The sequence below is a fragment of the Suricata suricatta genome, chromosome X (genome assembly GCF_006229205.1).
Source record: "Suricata suricatta isolate VVHF042 chromosome X, meerkat_22Aug2017_6uvM2_HiC, whole genome shotgun sequence".
Classification (NCBI taxonomy): domain Eukaryota; kingdom Metazoa; phylum Chordata; class Mammalia; order Carnivora; family Herpestidae; genus Suricata; species Suricata suricatta.
In genome coordinates, this window is record NC_043717.1 from 81,895,941 (window position 1) to 81,920,706 (window position 24,766).

Sequence of the window (24,766 nt, forward strand, 5' to 3'; positions counted from 1 at the left end):
ACTTGAACTCTCAATCTGAAGATCAAGAGCCGTATGCTTTATTGAGCCAGCCTCTTTAAGGCTTTCTTAACAGCTTTGTTCAGATATAATTCATATACCATCCAACTTACCCATTTAGAATGTATCGTTCAAGGTGGGAGGTAGGCAAAATGGGAGAAGAATGGGAGATATAGCCTTCCAGTTATGGAACGAGTAGGTCACGGGAATGAGAGTCATAGCACAGGGAAATAGTCGATGGTACTATAATAGTGTTGTTTGGTGACAGGTGGCAGCCATGTTTGCGGTGCACACGGCATACAGTATAAACCTGTCAAATCACTATGCCGTACCCCTGAAAATAACATAACATTGTGTGTCAGCGGTACTCAAAACCATGACAGAAAAAGAAAAATAACTATCAATAAACAAATCTTTAAAGATGGAAATGCCCAACAGTAGGTGAATCGCCTGAGTGAGGAAATGAATATCCAAGATTGAATAGTTTGCAGTTATGAAAATTCTTCTTTTCAATAATTTTAAATGATGCAGAAAAGGCTCAGACAATAATGTTACGTGAAAAGGTGGGACACACATTTTATGTGAACTATTCCATGTATATGATGGATCACAGCTATTTATAATACGCGTAGGAAAAAAACACCTACAAAATTACAAAATATATCACCAGTGGGGGAAAAAGGGGTATGTTTTCAAGACTTTTAGTGCATTCACAGATATGTGCGACCATTACCACAATCAGTTCTAGAACATTTTTTCTCATCTCAAGGTTCTTTACTTAAGACATTCAGAAAACCTTTCAGAGCCAGGTGCCTGGGTGGCTCAGTTAGTTGAGTGTGTGACTTTTGATTTCGGTTCAGGTCATGATCCCACAGTTGTGGGATCGAGCCTCTCATTGGGCTCCGAGCTGAGTGGGGAGCCTGCTTGGGACTTTCTCTCTCTCTCTCTCTCTCTCTCTCTCTCTCTCTCTCTCTCTCTCTCTCTCCTTAAAAAAAAGAAAGAAAGAAAACCTTTCAGAGATTCTTCTTTCAAATGATCTCTCTGGTGACAAGGAGTTTGTGAAAGGGAGGGAGTTGGCTTAAAGAAGGAAACAAAGATTGTAGATAGGGTAGGAAGGTTGTTTGTTTGTTTTAGAGGAAGACTAGTAAAAAAGCTGAATAGCCAAGGGATGTTTACCCAAGGGATGCTGATATTGACTTAACACCCTTTCCTAGGACTTGAGAGAGGCCAAGCTTTAGGAACTGCACTGCAGCGAGATCCCACAAGGCTGGATAATGTGGACAGGGAAGCGAGAGATCAATTTCAAGAGCTGGGGAAATAACTGAAACATACTAATAGGGGAGTAGGTTCTGAGCTTGATTAACACTCGGCTAAGATACTGAGGACAGTCTGCCCAGGACACGTTAGGGACACTAGGGCTTTGGCGGCCATCTATAGACTCCTGCCTCAGCTTACCAAAAGGCAGAGCCTACCTAAGGAAGATGCACGTGTTTTTTATTTTTTTATTTTTGAGAGAGTGTGGGATGGAGCATGAGTGGGGGAGGGGCAGAGAGAGAGGGGGACATATTCAGAAGCAGGCTCCAGTCTCTGAGCTGACAGCACAGAGCCCGACGTGGGGCTCGAACTCATGAATTGTGAGATCATGCCCTGAACCGAAGTCGGCTGCTTAACCGACTGAGCCACCCAGGTGCCCCTCCTTTGATTTTTCTTAAGGTTACATCTTTAAAAAATTACATTTTTTAAAAGGTTACATTAAAAAAAATTAAGAAAAAAGAAAAACCAAAGGAGCTCTCAGTTTATTTACTTTAAATAGTTGTTAGAATTTATTATCCCATCAAGTGGTACAGATGGAAAATATTGGTAAGTTCAAAAATGCAGAGAGAATTTCAGTTAATAGATTCAGTACGACTGATTATGGAAAATGAAAATATTTTTAGAAAGGGACATTTTTGCCCCTCTCAAGGTTGATTTTCAGAATGGGGCCTATCAGTTATCCTTACTCCATTATCTGAGCAAGTTAGTGGGCTGGGTGGACCAATGGTCAGATCCGGCCAGAGTGGAAAATGACATACAGCTGCTTTATAGATTACTGTGATTTTATAACTAAATAGGCTTGTATTGGTGTGTGAAATGCCACCAACAGAACCTTTATTTTTTATATTTGTATTTTATTTTTATATTTATATGTTATTTTTAGGTTTTTATATTATTGAATGTAAGTAATCTAGCTGGTTTTGGATCAGGTCATAGTCTCATAGTTCTTGGGATCGAGCCCCACGTCTCTCTCTCTCTACTGGTAGCACCGAGCCGGCCTGGGATTCTCTCTCTCCCTCTCTTTCTGACCATCCCCTGCTTGCGTGCTCTCTCTCTCTCAAAATAAATAAAAAAATGAACTTAATAAAAAAAGAATGCAAGATATGTCATAGTTGTGTTTATGAAACTCAGAAAAAATTCAAGGCACCAGGATCCAAGGCAGGTGATACTTGGTGATGGTCGCAGAATAAGGACAGTCTGTGAACTTGTTAAACTCTTTGATTTGTTAGAACGAAAGCCGTTATGTACAACCAAGGTCCATTCCCCCCGCCCCGCCCTTTGACAACAGCGGCTTCCTAAAGAACGGAAACAAAATATACTTCTTGTTTTATTTATTTTTTATTTTTTTTTAAAGACTTTTGCTTTTTAATGTTTTTGTTTAGTTTTGAGAGAGAAAGAGACAGAGCACAAGCAGGGGAGGGGCAGAGAGAGAGGGAGACACAGAATCCGAAGCAGGCTCCAGGCTCTGAGCTGTCAGCACAGAGTCCGACACGGGACTCGAACTCACAAGCTGTGACATCATGACCTGAGCTGAAGTCGGACGCTCAGCCAAGTAAGCCACCCAGGCGTCCCGGTACTTCTTGTTTTAAAAAGGTACTTTTTAAAAATCTCTCGATTTTTTTTTTTTTCCCAACCCTTCCTCTTCATTTTTACCTCTTTTCGTCTTTGAGTCATTTAAATGCTTCTTAGCACAAAGTGAACACAAGAAGTCAGGAGTGATTGAATTCAAATCAGTTTTCCTAACTGTCAGCCAGCTAGTGGAATAAAGTTATGATTAGCGGTTAAAATGAAGATATGGGGAGGATAGAGTTCATTGAAACTTTATTTATTTATTTGGAGATAATCTAGATTATTTGCATATTTGAATGGACTATAATGAAAAACTGTTGACAGAGTTTGAAGTAATCATATCTATACAGACTTGTTTAGTTTGTTATTAAAAAATATATACATTCCCTGTAGGTTTTTAAAAATAGTTCTTGAGTTTATATAAATAGCTACATAGACTTGGAAATGGGAAGTAATTTGACATTTAAAAAGGTTTCCTCCCTCAAGCGCCTGCCTGGCTAGCTCAGTCGATTATGTGTTTGACTCTTGTTATTGGCTCAGGTGGAGATCTCGCAATTTGTGAGTTCGAGCCCCGTGTCAGGTTCTGTGCTGACTGGATGGAGTCTGCTTGGAACTCTCTGTTTCCCTCTCTCTCTCTGACCCTCCTCTGTTCCCTCTCTCTCTCAAAAGAAATAAAGTTTAAAAATAATAAATAAATATAACCTTAAAAAATAAAAAAATTAAAAAGGTCTTCTCCCTATGTGGCAACTCTGAAAAGGAAAAAAAAATGAGTTTTATTTTCCCTCATTGTTTCCATATTGGATTTAAATACCTTTAAAATCTCACTTTGCTGATTCTTAGAGCATTTAGTTGTTCCTAAATTAAAGCTGAGATCTGAAAATTCATTCTGAAAGTGGTAGCTTTACTCATGCGCTGCCATTTTGGCTTGGAAGGTATCCACGCAAGATTGGTCTCTTTGCATTTTTCAGCTGATTATCCTTCATGAACCACAGAAGCTTCTGGTTTTGTAGTTCTCACGGTTCTCTTCTAGGTTCCGTGGACAATGTGGAGATGAATTAGGCACGGCCAATGTGTCACCGCTCTTTTTTTTTTTTTTTTGTAATTTGATTCTTACCCTCTTTAAGTTGAATCTGCCAATTCCTTTCCCCAAAGTAAGAGGCCTGAGGTGCTAAATCACTACAATTTAGCAGATGCTAAATTGGGAGTCACAGCTCAGAAATGCAAAACTCCTTATCCAATTACATTGCGAGCTCTCTAAGCTCAGGGTCTCCAGAGAGCAAGAAGGCAAGATCTCCCTTTGGTAGAAATGATAGCCTAGCTTGGGTACACTGTAGCAAATCCTAAAATGCGAAGTCTGTCCAAGGAAGTGAAGCCTGGTCAGGGTGCGTGTGGTTTTTGTTAATGTTCGGTGCACCTGGGTTTATGCTGTGTGGCATGGGTAAGAGTGCTGGTTCTGGGCTCCTTTGGATAATAGGTCTGAATCCTGTCACTAATGTGGGAGACTGGACCTGCCCCAGCCCCCAGTCTCCTCATCTGTAAAATGGGCATAGTAAGAGAACCTCCTTGCAAGGTTTTGGAAAGGACTCAATGAGGTAGCAGATATAAAAGGCTTGGTATGTGGTCATGCTCACTGTGAGCGGTGGACAAAGGACATGGCATGGTCCTCTCTTCTAGGTGTTTATGATCTTGCCAAGGAGACAAATAATCAAAGCAGTAAGGGTTGTAGGCAAGAGAGGTTGGGCTGTCCCCGGAGTGATGTGAGCCAAGGTATGGACTAGGACTAAGCACGCCCCAACAGTCTCATGAAAAATAAAAAATGTCCCTTAGTTGTTTGCTTTAAGAAAGGTTGGTGTCTTGAACGCAGTTTGTATGTGGGTTTTTTGGTGCTAACATTTGCCCTGAAAAAGAATCTTTATTAAAATATGTTCGTGTCTGTTTTGCCAAGTTGGGTTGTACTAACTGGCAGGCTGGCCTTTCCTCCCCCAGCATCATTGTCAGATTATATTAATACAAAGCTTCTTTAGTACTTGGAGTTCCTTTTGGGAGAGGGGAAGGGATGCACGCGCTGGTAAAAGGTAATCATGTGATTTTGGAAAGACAAGGTCATAAAAAAGTCAAATACTCTCTTCCAAACTTACAAAAACATTTGTTTCAAACATGGTTCCTTTGTGCCCTGTGGGCCCCCTAGAGATCTCTAGTCTCTGTTGGTGGCACATCTGTCACTTCTGTTTTGCCCGCTGCTCATCCTCGCGCACCACCATTGACAGTTACCTAGTCTCTGATCGTACGGAATTTATCAACAGAAATAGAAGACAAGAGGAAACGGTCAGAGACCGTACACACCCATACAGGGAAATTGTTCCAAAGGATTCGAATGTAAATATATAGACTTGCATGCTTGAGTGTGCAAAAACACTTGTGCAGTTGCTTTGTTGGGAGATGGGCTGTTAGAGGGTATGACAGATGCACGCAAGCCGAGGGGGATTTAAATTACAACAGCTTCTGTGATCAACTTCAACGTCCTGGGTCTCTCTCCCCCCCACCCTCACCCCCCTGCTAAACTGTGAACTGCTCAAGGGCAGGGTCTCATTCTTTTTCATCTCTGCATTCCCAGGTGCTAGCACAGGGCCTGGACCTTGGCAGGGACCTGATAAATGGTATAGCAAACTCACTTTCCTTTTCTGCGTTGCCGGAAGTTGCATGCCCCCAGTGGCCATTTTGAGTGCAAAGTGTTATTTTCAGATATTCCCTGTGGAGAAAGCACTCTAAACTCAGCTACCAGTGTCTCAAACAAAAGGGGAGCCCAGTGCCTTGGAGGAGGGGAATCTGGAGAAATTCCAGAGGGAGGGAGATGGAGGAAGGATGGGAAGGAGAGACTCATTGAGTAATCCCCTCTTTTTGAGTAGGTTATGTCTTGCTTGAGACTGGTGTTGTTTTCAAGAAGAATATGTTCATTTAAAAAATCATTGTTTTAATGTTTATTTAATTTTTGAGGAAGGGAGAGAGAGAAAGAGAGTGTGAGTAGGGGAAGGACAGAGGGAGAGAGAGGGGGGAGACATGGAATCTGAAGCAGGCTCCAGGCTCTGAGCTGTCAGCACGGAGCGTAACTCGGGGCTTGAACCCACAAACCGCGAACTCATGACCTGGACCGAAATCAAGCATTACAGGCGTAATTGACGGAGCCACGCAGGCGTCCCCAAGGGGAATATGTTCAGATGTCATTGAAACAGTAGTCTAATCACAATGCTATGGAAATAGACTTGTGACTTTGGAGCTAAGTCATTGTATGCCCTAACCCGATTGCTGTGATCTCTGCTCCTTCTTCAACTGAAACTTACCTCAGAGAGTGGGATGGTTCCCGGCAGTAGTGGGTGTTGAATTAGCCCTGGTCTCCCTCCCAGTGTGCTACAGGAGGGCTTCTGGGAAGCCAGTGTTCACTTTAGACTTGCAGAAGAGACATTCTTAGAATTCTTAAGGAGAACTAGTTGCTAAAGTAAAAGATTTACCAGTAAACTAATGACCTTTGGTATAATATCTAAGCAGAAGAAGTCCAGGCTGACTTCACATGTTGACAGAGATATATTATGCAATGATCGTTGCTTTTTAAGTAAAGTTGAAATTATGTGGTTACGGTTCTAATGATCACATAAATGGGCTTGCTAGTAATGTGAGCTCTGGAATACCTGAGTGGCTGTATTTACAGAGAACAAACTGGTGGGTGCTGGAGGGGTGGGGGCCTGGGTGAAATAAGTAAAGGAGATTAAGAGGCACACATTCCAGTTACGGAATCTGTGTCTTAGCGATGTAAGGTACAGCATAGGGAGTATAGTCAATAATACTGTAATAACGTTGGGGACAGACGGTGACCATACTGAGTAATGCACAACGATTGTTAAATTTCCGTGTTGTACACGAGTGGGTGGATGGTCGAATATATACATGCACATATATATTTATGTATTTATTTTAGGATTACAAGCATGGTTTTATAATTACACATGTGTAGTTAAGATGATGAACGATCAGTCACTTCGTATACTAGATGTGGAGGGAACCACCACAAAATCATAAAATCTAAGTCGTTGATGCTCTCACTGATCCCCTATAAGGAGGCATTGTTTCCTCTCTTTGGACCAGCAAGTAGACTATAACCAAATTTGTATTGATGAATTTCCTTTCTTTCCTGTCCTTTCTATGTTAGAAATCAGAAAGTCATCTCAGGTGGTGGAATCATACATTTCTTCACAGTTTTAGTTTACATCATGGTCCTAAGTAAGCCTGGGAGAGGGTACTGTGTCCCAAACTATAGTACAAAGATTGATATTTAAAATTTTATTTTATTAGTGGGATACCTGGCTGGCTTAGTTGGTAGAGCCTGTGACTCTTGATCTCTGATTGTAAGTTTCAAGCCCCATGTAGGGGGTAGAGTTTCCTTTAAAAAAAATCCAGAAAAGGGGCACCTGGGTGGCTCAGTCGGTTGAGGGTCCAACTTCACAGTTCAGATCATGATCTCGCAGTTTGTGGGTTCGAGTCCCACGTCAGGCTCTGTGCTGACCGCTCAGAGCCTGGAGCCTCCTTCAGATTCTGTGTCTCCCTTGCTCTCTGCCCCTTCTCCACTCATGCTCTGTCTCTCCCATTCTCAAAAATAAATAAACTATAAAAATTTTTTTTAAATACAGAAAAAATTTTATTAGAGATTAGAAAAATACGATTTATTTTCCTTTATGCGGCTTACTGTTTGAATAAATATTTCACTGAAGGAGAGATTTGATTTGAAGAAAAATATGAAGTATACGATAGTGCAGAAGGTATGCCAAACTCTTGAAGATTGTGTGTGACTAAGTTGAGTTGGGAAAACACTGCTACAAGGAGAATCTGGAGTTGGAATCCTTGGATTTGAATCCTGGTTCTGCCACTAGATGTAGACAGCTGAACTTTGCCTCTGAGCATGTCTCTCCATGTTTGAAGTTGAATTAATGGTATATTCCTTGTCTACCTGGCAGGCTGTGGTAAGAAACAGGTAGAATGTGGAGTACTTGGGTTCGTGAGTTGGTTGAGGGTCCGACTTCGGCTTAGGTCTTGATCTCGCAGTTTGTGAGTTCAAGCCCATTGTCAGCCTCTCTGCTGTCAGGGCAGTGCCCACTTCAGATCCTCTGTCCCCCTCTCTCTCTGCACGCCCCCCAAATAAATAAAAAACATTAAAAAAAGAAACAGGTAAAACATATATTGAAAGTGCTTTCTGAAGGTCACAAAGTGACCTTCAATTGAAATAATAAAATAAGAATTTAATAATATTGAGCGCCCAGGTGGCTCAGTCGGTTGAGCATCTGACTTCAGCTCAGGACATCATCTCACGGTTCATGAGTTCGAGCCCCGCATCCGGCTCGCTGCTGTCAGCACAGAGCCCATTTCGGATCCCCTGCGCCCCCCCCCCCCCAAAGGTTACTAATATCACTAGCAAGTTATTTCAGGAGAGCTTCCGAATCAGCAAGTGAGAACTTTGAAAGGCAAACCATTTTGGGTTCTTCTCTTTTCTTTTATTTTCTTTATGGTGAAAACAGTAGGTTCCAAATTTAGGTTGACGGTTTTCCTGTCACTGCTTACGAGGAGAAACGCTGAAGCATATGCTCGCTTCTCTCCAGATTGTAGGAAAGCTTTTGCCTTTTTCTTAACTCCGCTACAGAACTGTGCGGAAATTCGCAGTGGGACCTTGGTCTTCTCTGAATGCTTATCAAGGACCGTTTGTTATAACCCAATTTTCTTGGGTTGTGAAAAAGCACCTTCTCTGGTAGGAAAAATGACGAGCCTGCGAGAAAAGACCCTTTGTGTGTGTGAGGAAAGCTTTATTAAGGGAAACACTGTCAGTCTAATAATAAGATGGTAAAGCTGAATGGCAAAAGTTAGACCAGGCATATGTTCTAGACCACAGGGCAGAGCCACCGTGAAATCAGGATAATTCTGAGAGTCAAAGCTTTTCCTTGTCTCTGATGCCAAGAGAGTTAGAAGTGAAATCTACTGGAAGAGGAATGGAGGGAGTGGCTCTTTGGAGGGCTGACTCCTAATGTAGCTTCTCTCTTTCACTTCCACTTTGCATTGTGCTTTTAAGAAGCCTGTGGGAGAGGGTGGGGTAAACATGAGGATTGGAGGCTGTTGGGGGGAAGGGGCGGTGATCAGTCCTTCCTCTTTCTCTTCTTAAAGAGATGAAGACCGACTCACAGCCCTAGACTTTCCATTAGGGTAAGCTTTGTGGGACTCAGAATAGACACCCCAAAATTTTCTGCAGTCCAGCTACCCCTGGCAAATGAAGCAGGAGTGAAGACCCAGAATGCTTAATGTAGTGAGGTTTCTTTCTTAATGTTTATTTATTTTTCAGAGAGAGAGAGACAGAGACAGAGCATGAGCCAGGGAGGGTCAGAGAGAGAGAGAGAGGGAGACAGAATCCGAAGCAGGTCCAGGCTCTGAGCTGACAGCACGGAGCCTGATGTGGGGCTCGAACCCATGAATCATGAGATCATGACCTGAGCCGAAGGTGGATGCTGAACCAACCGAGCCACCCAGATGCCCTCAGTGTACTTTTAAATGAAAAGTGAAACCTTGTTTTCTGTAACATAAATATATAGCCTTGAAAACCTAGGGCGTACTGTAGGCTTCAAGTTTGGAAGGCTTATTTTATGCTGAACGTTTAAACAAGTGATTGATTTGGACATATGCTTTTTCATATTGATCTGACACCGGCATTAGGAAGCTGAAGGAAGGTTTCTTCTTTGCTTTCTTTTGTTTTTCCTTTTTCAGAGTTACTTGGAGCAGGTACCTGTGAAATTATTGTACAGAGAGATGCCGATTCAACAGGTTAAACATTGAAATTTGAGGACTGTTTTTGCAATCTGTATTGAGCACATAGTTGGCACGAAAAATAAGACTTGGAAATTATTTTCAGCGTCTCAGGCTTGCCTGCCTATCTTTGAAAATAATTTTTAAAAATTTGTTTATTTAGAGAGAGAGAGAGCACGTGCAGGGGAGGGGCAGAGAGAGAGGGAGACACAGAATCAGAAGACAGGTTCCAGGCTCTGAGCTGTCAGCACAGAGCCCTACGTGGGGCCCGAACTCACAAACTGTGAGATCATGACCTGAGATGAAATCAAGAGTCAGACACTTAACCAACTGAGCCACCCAGGCGCCCCAGGCTGGCCGTCTTACATGGGGCTTTATTCACTGAACCTTCTCTGAGACCTTGGTCACAGGCACTGAATGTTAGACATGGATAATGCAGTCCATTTCCTTTCACTTGGGTCCATGAAAACATGGTCAATATAGAGCAAGGGGATATAGGACAATTTTATTTTCAGAAGATCTCTTGACTTCCTGAAACAGAAATTGTTTCTTCTGGCGCCACTCATTTTGGACTAATATACACAAATGTGATAGAGGATGATCAACTTGATTTATTCTTAGGGGTCTACAAGTTCAAATTTAAGACTTAAGGTAGATCTTTGTGAGGACCTTCCCCCCACCCGGGTTTACTGAGGTATAATTGAAAAAGAAAGTTGTATATTTTTAAAGTGTATGATGTGATCATTTAATGTATGTGTATATTGTGAAATGGTTACCACCATCAAATTAATGAACACATTTATCACCTTGCATACTTTTTAAAGAAATGTTTATTTTATTTATTTCGAGAGAGACCGAGAGAGCACAAGTGGGGGACAGGCAGAGAGAGAGAGAGAGAGGGAGAGGGAGAAAATCCCAAGCAGGCTCCATGCTGTCAGCATGTGCCTGGTGCAGGGCTTGATGCCATGGACCATGAAATCACATCATGACCTGAGCCAAAATCAATAGTTAGATGCTTAACTGATGGAGCCACCCAGGCACCTCTTGCATACTTTTTTTTTTTTTTTTTGATGAGACTGCTTAAGATCTAGTCTCTGAATCCCAATGGGAAGTTTTTTTTTTTGACTGAAGTATGGTTGATGTACACCATTATGTTAATTTCAGGTGCCCAACGTAGTGTTTTATATACATTATGAAATATTCACCATGATAAATGTCGTTACCATCTGCTACTAAACAAAGTTATTACAGTATCATTGACTATATTCCCTGTGCCGTAATTTTCACCCCCTTGACTTATCTCATTGCTGGAAGTTTTGTACCTCTTAGTCCCCTTCACCTGCCTCAGCAGCTCTCTACCTTCCTCTCCTCTGGTGACCACCAGTTCGTTCTCTGTATTTATGAGTCTGTTTTTGTTTTGTTTTTAAGATTTCACCTATGAGTGAAATCGTATGGTATTTGTCAGTTTCTCTGTCTTGTTTCACTTAGCATAATACCCTCCCAGTGCATCCATGTTATTGCAAATGGCAACATGTCATTCCTTTTGTTTGTTTTATTGGTAATATTCCACACACACACACACACACACACACACACACACACACACACACCCATATCTTCTTTATCCATGATACCATGCAGTTTTTGTCCTTCTCTGTCTGGCTCATTTCCCTTATAATGTCCCCCAAGTTCATCCTTGATGCGCATGGCAAGATGCCCTTGTTTCTCGTGGCTGAATAATATTTTAGTATATGTATATATCACATTGCTTCATCCATTTTTCGGTTGACAGACACTTGTAAGTTGTGTCTTGGCTGTTGTGAATAACATTGGTATAAAACTGGGAGTGCAGATGTCTCTTTGAAATACTGATTTTGTTTTCTTTGGATAAATACCCAGAAGTAGGATTGCTGGGTCATATGGTCTTTGTGTTTTTAATTTCTTGAGGCGCCTCCACATGCTGTTTAAGGATCTTTTAGATTTGTTGAATATGATGCTCCTTGGTTAGAGCGGTGTAATTTTTCTAAGTAATCTGATACAGGTGACTCTGAGATGCTCCTGAGATATGGAACTGAGATACAGCTGTGACTCCGTTGTGAGCCAAAGTATGCCAACAACCTGTGTCCATCAACTGATGAATGGATAAAGAAGCAGTGTGTGTGTGTGTGTGTGTGTGTGTGTGTGTGTGTGTGTGTGTGTGTGTAATATTATTCAGCCATAAAAATGAGTGAAATTTTGCCAATTGCCACCCTATGGATGAAGTCAGAAAAGATTACACTATGTGAAATAAGTCAGAGAAAGACAAATACCATATGATTTCATTCATATGTGGAATTTAAGAAACAAAACAAATGAATAACGGTTACAAAAAAAGAGACAAACCAAGAAACAGACTCTTAAGTCTAGAGAACAAACTGATGGTTATCAGAGGGGAGGTGGGGGGGTATAGGGGAAATAGGGGATGGGGATTAAGGAGGGTGCTTGTCGTGATGAGCCCTGCTGTATGGAAGCGTTGAATCACTATATTGTACACCTGAGTCTAATAGTATAATGTATGTTACCTAACTGGAGTTTAAAAAAATTTTTTAATGTTTATTTTTGAGAGAGGGAGCGCGCGAATGTAGGAGAGGGGCTGAGAGGGAGGGAGACAGAATCCGAAGGAAGCTCAAGGCTCTGAGCTGTCAGCACAGAGCTCAGTGCGGGGCTCGAACTCTTAAACCGTGAGATTATGACCTGAGCCGAAGTCGGACGCTCTACTAACTGAGCCACCCAGGCGCCTCTTATCTAACTGGAATTTAAATAAAAACTTAAAAAAAGAATCTTCTCAAAGGATTCTGTGGATATAGAATACTGGAGACTGTCTCAAATGCCATGTACACAAATATAAATATAACTCCAATTCCCTTATGATACTAACTTTCAATATATCTTATATTCAGGTTTTCTTTATGTGGGTTTTCTAAATAAAAATTTTAAGTAATTTTATTTTTTCTAATATATTCCTATTTTTAAAATTTATTTTTAATTTTTTAAATAGTTTATTACCAAGTTGGTTTCCATATAACATCCAGTGCTCTTCCCCACAAGTGCCCCTCGCTATGACCATCACCCCCCTCCCCCTTCAGCCCTCAGTTTGTTCTCAGGATTCAAAGGTCTCTCATGATTTGCCTCCCTCCCTCTTCCCAACTCTTTCCCCCCTTTCCCATTCCCATGGTCCTCTGTTAGGTTTCTCCTGTTAGACCTATGGGTGCAAACATATGGTATCAGTCCTTCTCTGCCTGACTTATTTCGCTTAGCATGACACCCTCTGGGTCACAATGGAATACTACATGGCAAGGAGAAAAAAATGAAATCTGGCCATTTGCAGCTGAGTAAGTTTAAGTACAGCATTATTATTCGAAATCACTAATATATACCCACCTTGGTTTGGAATAGTGTGTTGAGACAGCTCTGGTTGAATCTGAATATCACAAAGTTTGGCAATTAACAACTGGATGCCCACCATGGGCCAGGTATGGTTCTAGGTGCCTGAGTTTTAACAGCAAACAAGTAAAGGGAAATAAATCTGTGCCCTCAAATAGGCAAAGAGGTAAAGTAGATGTTCTATCACATGGTGATAGTGCAGTAAAGAAAAATGGTAGAAGGTACGTGGTGGGGTCCTATTCCAAGTTCAGTGTCTTGCATATTGGTATTTTTATGTATTTTTTAATTAAAAATTTTTTTTAATTAGAGAGAGACAGAGAATTCAAGTGGGGAGGGGCAAAGAGAATCTCAAGCACACTTCATGCTTAGCACAGAGCCCGAACGCAGGGCTTGATCTCACGACCCTCAGATCGTGACCCGAACCGAAATCAACAGGTGGACACTTAACCAACTGAGCCACTGAGGCGCCCCTCTTGGCGCACTTCTGAGGAGAGGAAAGGCTGTGTGACATAGAAAGGACAGAACTTTTGTAGTCCCAGACCTAGGTTCGAATTCTAGCTCTGAAGGCAGACAAGCTACGTAGTGTGAGTTGAGTGCAGAGTTTTCCTCATCTGTAAAATGGTGACAATGATGAAGCCTATTTCTATTTATTTATTCATTCATTCACTCACTCATTTATTTATGAGTAAACTGTACCCCTCATGTGGGGCTCGATCTCATGACCCTGAGGTCAAGAGTTGCATGCTCCACTGACTGAGCCAGCCAGGAACCCCAGACTAAGCCTATTTCATAGGGGCCTTATGAGTATTTCATGAGAAAATACGGAGAAGGCGTTTGGCACAGTGTCTGGCATATAGAAGAAGCTTGGTAAATGCTAACTAGTAGGGCCCTAATTAATAAATCCGATCCTGAATTTCTCAGTCCCTGCACCTACTCCTTGTAACATTAGCCTCAGGATGGGGCCCTACTGTCACAAGCCATGTCATCTGAAAGTCCTGATAGCAATCCACTGATCGTGCTGCCTACAACTTCTCCCTTTCATACCCTTCCTGGTGGACCGAACACCTCCAGCCCAGGCTTGTGCTAGCCATGCCTGCACCGGGCACACGGATGGTGACACTTTCTTGGCTTCAGTTACCCAGTGAATGGAGCCAATTCAACCCAAACCCACCGACAGGCTTCCAAATATACCAGTTTTTGTTTGACGTTTCGTTTTTGGAAGGCACACAGATAAACAGAGTACAGTGCTCTCGCTCCAAGAACTCTTGGCTTTTGTGGGGAGATCTGTGTGCGGATGTATGTGTTTGGCGGGTGCAGGTCTAGTTATGGACTGCATTTCCGTTGTGAACGTGCCCAGCCGCTTATTATCCTCAATCATCCCTTCTTTAATGAAATACGGTATCTTTAGCCCACGGAGAAGAATTGATCTCTTGTGTGTGTGACCATATTAACTTTACCTTTGTCTCTTATTAAGGAAAAGACCAAAATTGTTGAGCCCTTGGACTATGAGAATGTTATCCTCCAAAGGAAAACTCAGATTTACAGCGACCCCCTCAGAGACCTGCTTATGTTTCCAATGGAAGATATATCTGTGAGTTCGCAAGCACTTTTTTTTTTTCACTTGGGAGAGAGAGGGCATGAGTTGGGGAGAAGGGTGGAGGGGGAGAAAGAGAAAGAGAGAGAATCTTAAGCAGGCTCCATGTTCAGCACAGTGTTCAACATGGGGCTCGATTCCATGACCCTGGGACCATGACCCGAGCTGAAATCAAGAGTTCGAGGCTCAACCGACTGAGCCCCTGCAGGGGCTCCCACAAGTACTTCTTTAAAGGAAAATCCTTGCCGTTTCCAAGCTAATTCTTTTAAAAAAAATTTTTATGTCTTTATTTTGAGAGAGAGAGAAACAGAGAGTGAGTGGGGGAGGGGCAGAGAGAGAGAGACACACACACAGAATCTGAAGCAGGCTCCAGGCTCTGAGCTGTCAGCACAGAGCCCGATGTGGGGCTCAAACCCACAGACTGTGAGATCATGACCTGAGCCGAAGTCAGATGCTTAACCAACTGAGCCACCCAGGCGCCCCGTTTCCGAGCTAATTCTTAAAAAAAATTTTTTCTTATGTTTTATTTATTATTGAGACAGAGAGAAATAGAGCATGAGCTGGGGAAGGTCAGAAAGAGAGAGAGACACAGAATCTGAAACAAGCTTTTCTTTAGTCTCCAATTTTTTTAAATGTTTATTTATTTTGAGAGAGAGACAGACAGACAGACAGACAGACAAAGTGTGAACAGGGGAGGAGCAGAGAGAAAGGGAGACACAGAACCCAAAGCAGTCTCCAGGCTCTGAGCTGTCAACTCAGAGCCCAATGTGGGGCTCCAACTCATGGACCACGAGGTCATGACCTGAGCCGAAGCCGGACTCTTAACCAACTGAGCCATCCAGGCACCCCCCCTGAGCTAATTCTTAAGGCAAGAATGTTCCTTGTCTTCTAGATCTCGGTGATAAGTCGTCAACGCAGAACAGTGCAATCGACCGTACCAGAAGATGCTGAGAAAAGAGCCCAAAGTTTGTTTGTCAAAGAGGTAAGACACTCACAGTCCACAGAGTAATTATTATATGAATATCCCTCCTTTACTGTAAACGGCAAATAAAATTACTGTAACTTGGCGGGTCTACATATCGAGTCTAGATAAGGTGATTGAGAGAATACAACTTAAATACTGTGACAGATAGCATGGGTTCTTAGTTTTTCTCTTTTGGATTTGAGCATTCTCTGGACTTGGAGTCACAGTGTTCGAAAGGCCGTACAAATTGGGGTTTATTGCTGCCGTTGGTTTAAGGAGACCACGTTAATCCCCACAGGAAGGTTTCCGTACTAACATTTTCCAAATGATTTTTTAAAGTCTGTCAGCGTACAACCAGACTTGAAGAGACTGGCTCTTTGTGCCCGTTTCAATGTTTCAAATTAAAGATCCCTGTTTTCTTTCAGTGTATTAAAGCCTACAGCACAGATTGGCATGTGCTAAATTACAAGTATGAGGACTTCTCCGGGGACTTCCGAATGTTGCCATGGTAAGTGTAGAATTCACCAGAAGCCTTCAAGAGGACAGGTCCTCAGCGGTTTACCTTATTTTCTAACCACTTAGGAAACTTCTCAGTTATAATTTGTAATAAAGCAAAGTCTTAAGCAACCAGCGTGTTTGGTAAATGTCCTGGATAATTGAATGTGGTTTTACTTTGCTCATTGACATTCTTTCAACATGTAGAAGTTTGCTTTTTGATTTTGATGTATCTGTACTGACCAGTGGTGTCAATGAAAATGCTAGAAGGTACTTGGCTCAGTTCAGTGAACCCAGAAATTTTCTTTTTTTCTTAAAGTTTATTTATTTATTTATTTATTTTGAGAGAGAGAAAAGAGCTCGCGAGAGTGAGCGCGTGTGTGCATGAGGGCATACAAGCAGGGGAGGGGCAGAGAGACAGGGAGAGAGAGCATCCCAAGCCGGCTCTGCACTGTCAACACAGAGACTGATGCGGGGCTCAAACCCACGAACCATGAGATCATGACCTGAGCTGAAATCTAGAGTTGGAAACTCAACTGACTGAGCCACCTAGGTGCCCCCAAAGTGTTTCTCTCTCAGTTGAGTTGACTGACCGCTGGAGCATACTGGCCCAGGGGCCAGTTCCAGTCTTCCTTGTTAGAGTTCAACTCTTCTTTCTGCAACTTTCTAGCTGGATGACCTTGGGCCAGTCACTCAATCTCTTTGAACCTCCCTGTTCTTTCTTTCCACATCTGTGCTACTACTACTGACCTCAGAGTCTGTCCCACGGCAAGTGTTTTCAAGAAATAAGCTGTCGTGTTGCCTGTTGGGGTCTTCAAAACACTTTCCTACAGGAGAAGACCATCCCCAAAATGTCCTTTAAAATTGAATCCCAAGATGGACAACCAGTCCACATTCATACGGCAGAGGGAAGGGCCAAGGTTACACTGTGTTTTGGCCCCAAGGGAAGATAAGGTTCAGACACCCCATCTCTGACAGCTCTGCTCTCCCTGATGAACTACGTGGCCTCAATTGTAGCTTTGCTGCTGGCCGTGCGTGTGTGACTCCTTGTAGAAAAGGTAACATCCGTTGAGTCAGAGGGGACCATCTTGCTTTTAGTTTTCCCGCCACTTCTCATCAGCATCTGACATAATTCTCTTGCATTTTCAGCAAGTCTCTGCGACCAGAAAAGATTCCTAATCATGTATTTGAGATTGATGAGGACTGTGATAAAGATGAGGTAAAGAGGGGGCCCCCATGCACTGCTTTCCTCAAGGTCGCTTCTGCTGAGAGAGGCTTCCTTGGGAAAAGAGGAGGGACAGAATTGTTTTCGAATGATCTGCGGCCAGCTTAAAAAAAAAAATTTTTTTTGAACCAACTGATGCATTTCCAAATGGGGTTTAGGGAAGATCAAGTGAAATGGGCTGGGATTTGAACATAAACATGGTTCCCGCCCGTGGGACGAGCTCATGGACTTGGTTTTCTGGGCACACGGTGTGGTGGCTCCTCTGGACTCTGCTCCCTCATGGGACAGATGACACAGACATCAGTGACGTTTTTTTAAGTTTATTTATTTTTGAGAGAGAGAGAGGGAGGGAGGGAAGTCGGTCGGGTAAGCAGAGGAGGGGCAGCGAGAGAGAGGGAGAATTCCAAGCAGACTCCCCACTATCAGCGCGGAGCTGGGTGCGGGGCTCGAACCCCAATCCATGAGATCACGACCTGAGCTGAATTCACAAGTCAGATGCACAAACGACCGAGCCTCCCGAGGCAACTGTCTGTGACACTTTGAGGTGCAGCTTGACCGTTTACATAATGCAGAAGATCTTGCTAGCAGACAGCCCCGAGGATTCAGTAAATACTGAGTTCTTCCTGCGTGCACAGCACCAGTCGCTTGGTTCCCTGGTTTCCAATTTCACGTTTAATTGGGCACCTATGTGGGGGAGCGGTGGGGGCTCGATGCTTCCATTAGCAAATGGGGACAGGATGTGGTTCGTGTCCCCCAAATGTTTGATTGGACGGCTGGCCATTTCACTGAAGGTTTCTGCCCCGTTTCAGGATTCGTCTTCGTTATGTTCTCAGAAGGGCGGTGTGATAAAGCAAGGCTGGCTGCATAAAGCAAATGTAAATAGCACCATCACGGTTACCATGAAGGTAAGAAGTGCTTCTTCTATTCCTTCATCATTGTAAGGACAGTGCCATGAGGAGCCTGTGTAGGAGAAAAGTATTTCTTTTAAAAACATGTTTCCAGCGAGCCCTAGCCAACACAAAACAGAGCAAAACTTTACGGAGAGGATCCTCACAGAGGTATTGAATTTGATTTTATTTTTAATTAAAAATTTTTTTTAATGTTTGTTTATTTTTGAGAGAGAGAGGCAGACAGACAGACAGACAGAGTGTGAGCAGGGGAGGGGCCGAGAGGAAAGGAGACACAGAATCCAAAGCAGGCTCCAGGCTCCAAGCTGTCAGCACAGAGCCCCATGCGGGGCTTGAACCCATGAATCGTGAGATCATGACCTTGAGCCAAAGTCCGACGTGCAACTGACTGAGCCACCCAGGCACCCCCAGAGGTATTGCATTTTAAAAATCTGCATCCTCCAGGATACATTTAGATGTGCAGCTTTTTAAAGAAATGTAATTATTCTGAGTCAGGAAGTTGAAGAAAGAGGCTGTCATTCAAGCTATACATCAATTAAAAATAAAAATTGGGAGAGGAGGCTGTCAGCTGAATCAAGATAATAGCTTTGAAACAAAAGGGCATGGCAGATTCCTAGGTGGAGATGAATGTAATGAATGGAAGGGCAGGGTAACTCATTGATTGAACAGATATTAATTTGTTGCGTATAACATGCTGGTCACTGAGGGGACATACATGGCTGGCTAAGAGGAGGTCCCTGGCCTCCCATAGTCTCCAGACTAGACAAGGTCATTGTGTTGTTCACACAGCCTGCAAGCAGAAACCATGGGTGTCTCCCAAGCCAAGACTCCAGTTTTATCTTAATTTAATATTTTGCCTGCTGCTTTCCATTGCGTGGCTGTGTCCGGTTCTCACTTTCATTTCAAGCCCTGACAATAATGCATCCAAGTTGTAGGATGTGCTGAATCCATTTATTCAAGGACTTCATAGGTTCCAGGCACATACTGAGTGTTTTGTATTCTGTATCTCACTTAATTTTTATGGCGGCCCGGTGATAGAAGTCATGGTTGTATTCTTCGTTTGGAGATGTGGAAAGTGAGGCACAAAGAAATGTAGTGTCTAACCCACAGCCACACAGCCCCAGATGTCCAGGCGTGGGATTTGAACCCCGGCAGGCTGATGCCTGAGCCTGTGCTTTTCATTTGTTTTTAATTTTTTTTTTGCTTTTATTTATTTTTGAGAGACAGAGACTGAGCATGAATGGGGGAGGAGCAGAGATAGAGGGAGACACAGAATCCAAAGCAGGCTCCAGGCTCTGAACTAGCTGTCAGCACAGAGTGCTGATGTGGGTGGGGCTTGAACCAGTGAACTGGGAGATTATGACCAGAGCCAACTGACGCTTAACCAACTGAGCCGCCCAGGAGCCCTGAGCCTGGGCTCTTAAATAGCACACGATCGGTGCTTAGTAGCTGAGTGAGTGAGACAGAAGTCTTTGTTAGAATACATCTCCTATCAGAATGATCAGGTCTAGAAATGGCATGCGTGAAGGTGAAGGCTAGAATTCTGTGCAGATTGTCACAAAATGATTCTATGGGTCTTGACTCCACTCCCAAGATACTCAAAATATTAAACTCTTCTATCCACATGAATCTGTAGCCCAACGTTAATATAAATTATGGAAATCTGGATTCGTAAAATAAGCCATTGGGGAATTAATATCTTTACAAAACAATTCTTCACCACAGGATTCTTTTCAATAGTGAATTACTCTAATGCCTTTAAATTATAATTTGCTTTAGCTACAACTTTTCTGAGGCCCATGGACTGTATATCAAATGATAGTTGCCTGCAAAACGTACGTGCTTTTACTTTTCCTCCATAATTTGTGAAACACAGATTGGTTGATGTGGCGGGCAGAATAATGCCTCCCCCCAAAGATGGCCACCTCCTAATCCCCAGAAGCTGTACATGTTTCCTTACATGGCAAAGGGGATTTAAGAGGGTAGCCAGGGTTATCCAGGTGGGCTCAGGGTAGTCACAAGGGGCCTTAGAAGTGGAAGGAGGAGGCAGAAGAGGGACAGGGAAGCGGGGAATGGAAGCAGGGTCAGAGGGAGACCCTTTCTTGCCGGCTTTGAAGATGGCCAGGAAATGCAGGCAGCTTCTAGAAGCTGGAAAAGGCAAGGAAATGGATTCTCCCCTAGAGATTCTAGAAAGGAACACAGCTCTGCTATACCCTTCGATGTAGCCCAGTGAAACCCATGTCGGACTTCTGATCTCTACAACCGTGAGAGAATACATTCGTGTTGTTGGAAGCCAGTGAGTTTGTGGTGATTTGTTGCAGCAACGGTAGAAAACTAATTCCAGCAAGTGCTCAAAGATGGATGGTTTAGTGTATGTGTTATCTACCCCTGAGGCTGCAGAGTCCACCCCTCACAGGGCCTGGGCAGGGACCATAAATTCATGAAATGAGTGGTGGGGCTGAGGCAACTCGGTGACCACATGGCCTGGCTGAAGGGGCTGCCGCTCGTCTCCAGCTGATTGCTGGTCTGTTGTTGCTGAGCTAGCCTCTTTGTGTTGCCTCTTTTCATCCCCAGCTGCTCATGTTTTGGCCACTTCTTTCTTTCTTTCTGTTTTTTTTTTTTTTGTGAGCTATAATTCACATAGCATAAAAATACTTCTTTTTAAAACTTCTACCACACGGAAGGAAAAGAAGAATAAACTGAACTGATCATATGGGCTACACAGCTCTTGAAAAAGAAACCAAAGCTGAATCGGGAGTAATTTGGAATCAGCCATGAGGAGATTTGGGAATCGTGCCAGGGCCTGGATTTCATTGATCCCAGCTAGTCTCCATTATGGACGCTGGCCCTCCATCTTGGATTTCTGGGAGCTGAATTACACATCGTGTAGTGTCCTAGTTTTACTTCCTAAGCCGCAGCAGTAGTATTGTGTGTCAGGATTAATCATAGCGAGGATGGGCAGAGAGGAAGGGTCAGCCGGCCTCCGTTAAAGGTGTCTGAGGCGTTTTGCCCAGATACTTTGTTTTTCCTCGGAGAACTGTGTTTTAACTGTTATTTAGGTTGGAAGTTGGTTGAAACGCACAGCGTTCACCGTCCCGTCTCTATGGAAACAGAGGACCTATGGAGAAGGGAGGGTGGCGTTGGGTGTAGGGAGCAGGTTCCTAGTGGCCAGACTGGCACATGGAGTGAGGGCCAAAGCGGAAGTCCAGGCCTCTGACCTGGGGCGCCCTGGGGGCCTTGGGCCTGCACCCTTAGGTGCGGATCAGACACGTTCTTCCTGCTGCAGGCCTGGTCTGGTTCAGACATAGGAGGGAGTGTAAGTCTAAAGGGGGGTGAGCAGCTGACCCAGCTCTTGGAGAGTTGGCAAAGGTTGAGACAGAAGAATGGAGGCAAAGGGCTGACAGGTCATGAGCCATTCTGAGAGGAGCATCTCTTGTATATGTGTCTATATTATGTTAGCCTTTGAGGGGAAGGATTACTAATGAGTCAGTCTCCTAAGCAAACGGGAAGACGGGTTGGGCATGCGATGATCTGAGCTATTTTCCTGATACTGGAGGAAGTTTTACCATCAGTGCGTCCGGACTTCCTGGCTGCCTAGCATGTCTAATCTTCCCCGGCAAGAAACTTTGGCAGCTTTGGCGATGAGCACCAGAGGCCTCGAGCTTGCAGGGTTGAGAGCAAAGAACCTTTTCTGTCACAAAACTCAAGGTTTGATAGCCCCTCAGACAGGAGACTCACCAGGAAGATCCAACAGAAGGATCTTGGTATGAATCATGACTCATTGGCAAGTAACTGCCTACGGGGGCCATGTGCCTTCCCTTCTATTGTATCTGTGCCTCCTCGGTGTGCTGTGGCTTGACATTGGCCTGCAGATCCTACTGCGGTCGACACGGATTAACGTAGGGCAGCTTGATACCTCTCGGGGGGATATGTAAAGTTAAGGGGCTTTATTCATTTAAAAACTTATGGATTTGAAAAATTATGTAAGTTAGTGCTTTGGAAAATTTGAAAATATAAGCAAGTCCTTTCCCTGGAATTTTTTTGAGTAGGCTCCGTGCCCAGTGTGGAGCTTGAACTCACGACCCTGAGATCAAGAGTCAGATAGCCTACTGACTAAACCACAGAGACGCCCCCTTTTCCTGGATTCTTTGACTATCAGAAATACGGGGATTGAACGGCAAGGAAGGGAGAAATGTAGTCCTGAGAGAAGGTGGGAAGGAAAAAAAAAAAAGAAAGGAAAGAGGGTTAGAAGAAACTCTGCAAAGTCCAACAGAGAAAAGGGAATCAGAAGACTCCTACTTTAGGGGTGCCCGGGTGCCTCAGTGGGTTAAGCGTGCAACTTTGGCTCAGGTCATGATCTCACGGTTCGTGGCTTTGAGCCCCCCATCGGGCTTTGTGCTGTCAGCAGCACAGAGCCTGCTTCAGATCCTCCTCTGTCCCCTCTCTCTCTGCCCCGCCCCTGCTCCTACTCTCTCAAAAATAAACAAACATGAAAAAAAGACTCCTACTTTATAAGGTCTTTTGAGAAAGCAGCCACATGATCTGTAATGTAACATAAATAACAGAGCCAAAGTCATTCATATATAGGCTGCTTCAGAGAGTTAAGCCTCCCTAGCTAGCTACCAGGCACTTTTGCAGGAACATCCAAGTTGATAGCCATGGGCTCTGTGGAAAAGGGGCTGGTGAAGAAGCTAAGCTGATTTCTTCATACTCGAACACCAGGAGACTCCCTATTTATGGAATGAAAATTTGCATTTCCCCCAACACAAGCCTTTCCCCCCAGCTCAGGACCGTTGTTAAGATGGCGTCTGCATCATTTTCTTGCCGTTGTCACGATTTCCCCCCGGAGTGCTTGCTGAGCCTCTCCGTTGTTGGCCGGGAAACGAGTCATGAGGAACAGGCCCCAGGAAAGCCGGCCACCATGTGCGTTAGGGCACAAGGCACAGTTCTCGGTGTTCGTTTTCTGTACGCGGTGACCATTTTACTCAGAGCTCATGATCTGCTTTGCTCCTGGTGTTCGTGTGGAAACAAGACAAGCCTTGTCCTCGGTGATTAATTTCCTCAATTTGTCCTTTCTAGTTAATGAGAACACGCCCAACTGCTCCTCTGCAATGCCTGGAAAAGTTTTGGAGAATAGTTTAGGGGAGCGTTGAGAATAAATGATCTCGTAGACAGAAACGCCTGTCTTGACAGAAACCTGTTCATTTACATTCTCTCTCGAGTAGCTGCCTTTCTCAGCAACTTTTCCCTATCAGCAAAGGAAGTTTACTGTGGACTAGATAGCTGTGATGCCGGATTTGACCTTCCCCTGGTATTTAGAGCCATGCTTCCTACGGGCCATAATGATCTATGGAATAGGGAAGAGTTTGATCTTGAGGGTGGCTTTTCATTAAAAAAAAAAAAAAAAAGTCTGTTGCAGATTCTTGGCCAACCTGTAGGACACCCACCTCTATGCCTCTTTTTGGCTCAGTTTGGTCGCATTCCTCTAGTTCCTCCTCCCCATTCTTGGCAATTAAATGTTGAAGTGTCTTGGTATGTTATCAGGGTTGTTAGCTCAACAGCCTGATGTATGACTCACTTCTGCTGCCCCCTCCCCCTTTTCTCATTTGCACAAAAGAGAGCCATTTGTTTCACATCCAGAGTCAAAAAGTCCTCTCTTAGTCTTTGACTGTTAGAGGAGGGTTTTTTCCCCTTCTGTGTGGGGAGAACAACAAATCGAGGGAGTTTTACCTAAGAAAGCACATATGATATTAAAAGGATTGCTGGGAGGCCAAGGGCACTATGTTTCTTGGAACAAAAGGAAGAAAAATGTTTATTTTTTATAGGTTGGTGCATCGTATTCTCAAGTCTACCAGGCTACCTCTCCCAGCTAACAAACAGATTGTAGTCATTTTATAGGTAAGGGATTTTTTTACTAATTTGTTTAAAATAATTTTTTTTTAATTTTTATTTATTTTTGAGAGAGAGAGAGAGAGAGAGAGAGAGAATGTGAGCAGAGAAGGGACAGAGAGGGAGACACAGAATCCCAAGCAGGCTCCAGGCTCAGAGCTGTCAATACAGAAGCCCGATGCGGGGCTCGAACCCATGAACCGCAAGATCATGACCTGAGCTGATGTTGGACGCTTAATGGACGGAGCCACTCAGGCACCCCTCGAGGTGTCAGTATTGCAAAGAGTAGAGAAAAACTTCACATGCAGAACTTAAAACCTATTCGGGTAGATGAGACACACAATGAAAATGCCATGGGGGTGCCTGGCTGGCTGAGTCTGTAGAGCGTGTGACTCATGATTGCGGGGTGGTGAGTTTGAGCCCCACATGGCGCCTACAGTTTACTTCAAAAAATAATATACTGTTTAAAGGTGGTACAGAGACCTAGTGCTCTATGAGTCTAGCTCACTGAGATGTGAAGTCAGAGAAGGCTTCTTGAAGTGGGTAGAGCCTCAAAG

At 43.6% G+C, this 24,766-nt stretch overlaps 1 protein-coding gene across 5 annotated transcripts in view; it reads left to right on the top strand.

The window, feature by feature from the left end:
• Positions 1–24,766, top strand: part of DOCK11 (dedicator of cytokinesis 11) — a 203,363-nt gene that overhangs the window by 40,795 nt on the left and 137,802 nt on the right. For all 5 annotated transcript variants that reach the window (XM_029930644.1, XM_029930646.1, XM_029930645.1 and 2 more), the window contains exons 2-6: positions 14,609–14,725; positions 15,621–15,710; positions 16,118–16,200; positions 17,337–17,406; positions 18,222–18,317. In XM_029930644.1, coding sequence (XP_029786504.1) covers positions 14,609–14,725; positions 15,621–15,710; positions 16,118–16,200; positions 17,337–17,406; positions 18,222–18,317 — 456 coding nt within the window. The remainder of the gene's footprint in view (positions 1–14,608; positions 14,726–15,620; positions 15,711–16,117; positions 16,201–17,336; positions 17,407–18,221; positions 18,318–24,766) is intronic.